The sequence below is a fragment of the Epinephelus moara genome, chromosome 1 (assembly GCF_006386435.1).
Source record: "Epinephelus moara isolate mb chromosome 1, YSFRI_EMoa_1.0, whole genome shotgun sequence".
In the NCBI taxonomy this organism is placed as follows: domain Eukaryota; kingdom Metazoa; phylum Chordata; class Actinopteri; order Perciformes; family Serranidae; genus Epinephelus; species Epinephelus moara.
The window spans coordinates 10,588,880-10,593,417 of record NC_065506.1 but is presented as its reverse complement, the minus strand read 5'-3'; the positions used below and the strand labels follow the sequence as shown (position 1 = coordinate 10,593,417).

General features: G+C 43.8%; 1 protein-coding gene across 1 annotated transcript; it reads left to right on the top strand.

The window, feature by feature from the left end:
• The first annotated feature begins 1,709 nt into the window (after window positions 1-1,709).
• LOC126392327 (high choriolytic enzyme 2-like) lies at window positions 1,710-2,755 on the top strand. The gene has a single exon (XM_050047666.1). It carries the CDS (start codon window positions 1,779-1,781, stop codon window positions 2,562-2,564), a length of 786 nt encoding a protein of 261 aa, XP_049903623.1. The 5' UTR covers window positions 1,710-1,778; the 3' UTR covers window positions 2,565-2,755.
• Window positions 2,756-4,538: the final 1,783 nt, after the last annotated feature.

Below are 4,538 nucleotides of genomic sequence, written 5' to 3'. Positions count from 1 at the left end.
TGTGAGGCAAATTGTGATTTGTGATATTGGGCTTTATAAATAAAATTGATTGATTGATTGATTTGCTAACAAGTCTGCCAAATCAACTTTAAAATGTTGTTATATGTTTATGACTTGTTTTCGCTCTCCCACGTTGTCCAAAAAAAAGGTCGGCAATCACCAATCTCAGATCATTGAAAAAGTGTACCACACTGGACTGGGAGAGAGCCAGATGTGTCACATTTGAGAGTAAAAAGTGGATGAAGGAGGCAAAATAAAACTGGAACCAGGCTCAGCGGACAGAAAACGAGAATAAATGGTTCTACCAACAACTTCACACCTGGGATGCTGTCCTTAAAAAGTCTTGTCATTTCCTGCATTTCTCTGTGCACAACTTGTGGTGCTTATGAGGAAGGCTGTACAGCAAAAGCTGAAACCATCAAGGGAAGATTTTTTTTAAACTTACAGTGCAACAAATTCAGCTTCTTTTACAGCTCTATACTCACTGACACTGGTAATGAAAGTGTTCAGTGATAAAAAGAAAAAGAGATGGCACCATTGTGACCTATGTCACAAGAGCTTGCTTTTTGGGTATGTACAGGTATACTTTATATATCTATATACTGTAGATTTTGTTTTCCATTCAGAGTTGGGGAGCAGATGGTGCTCTGAGGCAGTAATGCCCTCATTTCACCGAGAATGCTCAGGTCTGTTCAGGAGGAAGCAGGCTGACCTGTCACCTTAAACCTTAAAGTTGCTGTAGAATTGATCTCTTAGCACAAACAGAAATGTTTATCTCAACTGGAAACTGGTGACAAAAGTGTTGCCAGAGCTGCAGTAAATCTGTAGTGTCAACAAAGCTGTCTGGTCTCATGAGATTTCATAAAAAGGGATAATTTGTTAAAGTGTTAGTCATGCAAGAATTTTTAAAATTATTTTACTGTGAATAAACAGAAAAAAATGACAAGTAGGCAGCAGCAAAAATACTGCAGGATTTTTTAACAACTACTGGGTGAACTGCCATGAAATATTTTACATTCATTCATGGCTCCCAAATAATGCATCCTACTGACATTGTTGATCCTTTGACTTTTTCTTTAGCATCAGCATCATGCCAACATTTTGATCCAATACTTTTGTTCATGACCAAATACTTCCAAAATTAATAACATTCCCATCAGCCTCAGCTGTACTTTGTGTTTATCACTAATAAGCAAATGTTAGCATGCTGAACAATGACTGTAAACATGTTTAACATGCACAGCTGAAGTTATGAGAAGAGTGAGTTCTCTTGGTTGTAGATACCAGGGTGTCTATCTGTTGCTATCAAAACAATACATGTATATTTGTTTAGATCCTTAAATTTCAATTATGCAAGCAATTCCATTGTGTGAAACATATCTCAAAAGGAAGTTTTAAAGTAACACTGCACATTACTCTGCCTAAATAAAGGTTGATTCAACAAAGAGACCCTAATGTACGGTCTTATTGGTTATTAAAGACCAAAAGTGTGTATCTTAACAAATCCAAGCAAAACCACCTAGTAAAGCTGTGTTTATCCACCTAATGACCACAGATAACAAACCATGTTTAAAAAGTAGGCTTGTCTGTGGAGTCCTCCCTTCAGAGGTTTGTTCAGGCCTAGCAGTGTAGACCCCAACCCATAATCCTCCTGCAGACACACCTGTAGAGGAGAGTATAAAGACCCTGGACTGAACTGAGTCAGACATCAACCTTCAAGGAGTCTCTCCACAGCAGCTCTCCACAGAAGCCCCACAGCCTCCAGACCGACCCTGAAGATGACTCTCTCTGCCAGCCTGCTGCTGCTGCTGCTGCTCGGCCTCTCTCAGGCACTTCCTCTCCAGGAGGAAGGAGGAGAAGAAGAAGTCCCAGACACCGTGGACATCACCACCAGGATTCTGACCACCAACAACGGCACCAATGAGATGCTGCTGGAAGGAGACCTGCTGCTTCCCACAACCAGAAACGCCATGACGTGCTGGTACAATAGCTGCCTGTGGAAGAAAGCCTCCAACGGCATGGTGATGATCCCCTTCACCGTGAGCAGTGAGTTCAGCAGCTGGGAGAGACAGAAGATCGACTACGCCATGAATGCCTTCCACAGCAGCACCTGCCTCCGCTTCGTCCCCCGTCAGAGCGAGTACGACTACATCAGCATTGAGAACAAAGCCGGATGTTTCTCCGCTCTGGGCAGAGCAGGAGGCAAACAGGTGCTCTCTCTCAACAGGCAGGGCTGCCTCTACCACGGCATCATCCAGCACGAGATCAACCACGCTCTGGGCTTCCAGCACGAACAGACCAGGAGCGACCGCGACTACTACGTCAGGATCAACTGGGAGAACATCAACCCGCAGATGGCCTACAACTTCTACAAGCAGGCCACCAACAACCTCAACACTCCCTACGACTACTCCTCCATCATGCACTATGGAAGAACAGCCTTCACCATCCAGTACGGGAAGGACACCATCACCCCCATCCCCGACCCCAACGTCCAGATCGGCCAGAGGCAGGGCCTGTCCTACTGGGACATCGCAAGGATCAACGCACTCTATAGCTGCTAATAACAATGCTGATGCTAATTCCTACTTTTCTGGTTTTTTTTCTATAATTACTCAAAAGCTACTATAACCTACAGAATCAATGCTAAAGATTTCAGTATCTTTTCACCATATTATTTCAAATGGTCAGACAACTGATTATCTGACTCCCATGACATGCCTAAATTATATGTAATAAAGGTAATGCAAAATGATTGCTAGTTATTTTTCTCTGTTTGTGTTCCTGCAAAAATTTGACATGTAGTCCAGGTGTGCAATCACCTAACAAAGGGATTGATCGCTCAATAATTGCAGTAGAGGTCTCTTCCATTTTGACTTCAAGGGACTGAAAACACAAAAGCCAGTCAAGCAATGAGAAAAATAGCCCAGACCAAAAAACATGCACTCAGGATGACAAAACAACAATATTGTTATACAGTAAGTAAAAAATAATGCTCAAAAATAATAACAAAATACAAATAATTCTTAGGGAAAACATTTAAATGCACATGTTCTCTTTCTCTCTTTTTTTTCCCAACATGTCAGCACCAAAATTGAAATTTTCACATGTATGCACAATATATCCTATAGCTCATAGGATAGAAAATGAAAGTAGTGGGCTGTACTACATCTCCAAGGGAATCTATAGCCAAAAGCTCTGACTTAAACACTACAGCACACAAGTTACTGTACAATATTTAATGAATGAAAACAACTCATCAGCCTAGTTGTCCAAATGTCAGATCAAACAGGACCCTCTAATAATGAACATATCTAGGGTACAATGAGAAGACCCTCTAATAAACCCTTCCCTGTATTGACATCTTATTTTAGATATTATCACGTTTGATTGTTTAATTGGTTGTAAATGGATTACTTAAAGCCCCTACAAGGAACTTTCATTTTGAGTTGATTTTGGCGACCCTGTGGACAAAAGCGGTAGTGTTTTGCCGGAATGAAGCCTACATTTCCCATGAGCTCTAGCGCGTATTGTCGTTAAAAACGCTTACCTGGCTCGCGCATGTGTTTGTTTTGGGGATGAATGAAACAACAAGACGGGATAACTTTGCCCCCGCTCCTATCGGGGATCCCAGCTCACCTCTGCCGCGCCCCAGCTCCACCTCTCCGGCGTAAGCACCACCGCCGTCGGGGTAAACACAGCGGTCGGCTGGTAAGGCTGAAGGCCTGTTTGGCGAGCACTTTCACGGCTTCTTGGACTGAGTATGGAGCGGTGCCTCGCCTCTTTATTTCTCGGCACTCGCTGGACCCTGTCGACGCCTGGCTGGTACCTGTCGTCGGCCCGGATGAGGTGTTCCAGCCCCGCGGCCCCTGCTCTCCTCGTCCCCGCTGGCGCGGGGTGAATCTGTGCAACCTGGGGCCTTTATCACGAAGCGAGATCAACCTTTCCTGGGTTACCCAGACCTATCCTGGGTTGACTAACCCTAACAATGGCAATCAGGATAATCGGTATCACGGCGCTGGATATCAACTCGGTAACTCAACCCAGGGTTGCTTTATCAAGACCCGTGAACGCGCACGCAGCGGACCAATCACAATCATGAGAGAAGCACAGCGTCACAGAGCGTCACTGAGCGTCCTCACAGGGGAAAAAAAGCATTTCTCATGTGAGGATCAGAGATTAATTCTNGCTGGATATCAACTCGGTAACTCAACCCAGGGTTGCTTTATCAAGACCCGTGAACGCGCACGCAGCGGACCAATCACAATCATGAGAGAAGCACAGCGTCACAGAGCGTCACTGAGCGTCCTCACAGGGGAAAAAAAGCATTTCTCATGTGAGGATCAGAGATTAATTCTACTAAAATATGAGGAGGAGAAAAGCAACATTACAGAAAAGGCCAACACCGTGGCAGCTGCAGGAGGAGGAAACATGCGTGGCAACGCATAACGGGATGAATAATGTTTAGTTTTAGTTTAGATTAGTTTATTTGCACATAATGTTAAAAACAGACAGTATAACATTTACAAGATTAAAAA

Bases quoted from the DNA above. Each gene is read 5' to 3' on its own strand.
- LOC126392327 (XM_050047666.1), top strand. From the start codon at position 1,779: ATGACTCTCTCTGCCAGCCTGCTGCTGCTGCTGCTGCTCGGCCTCTCT.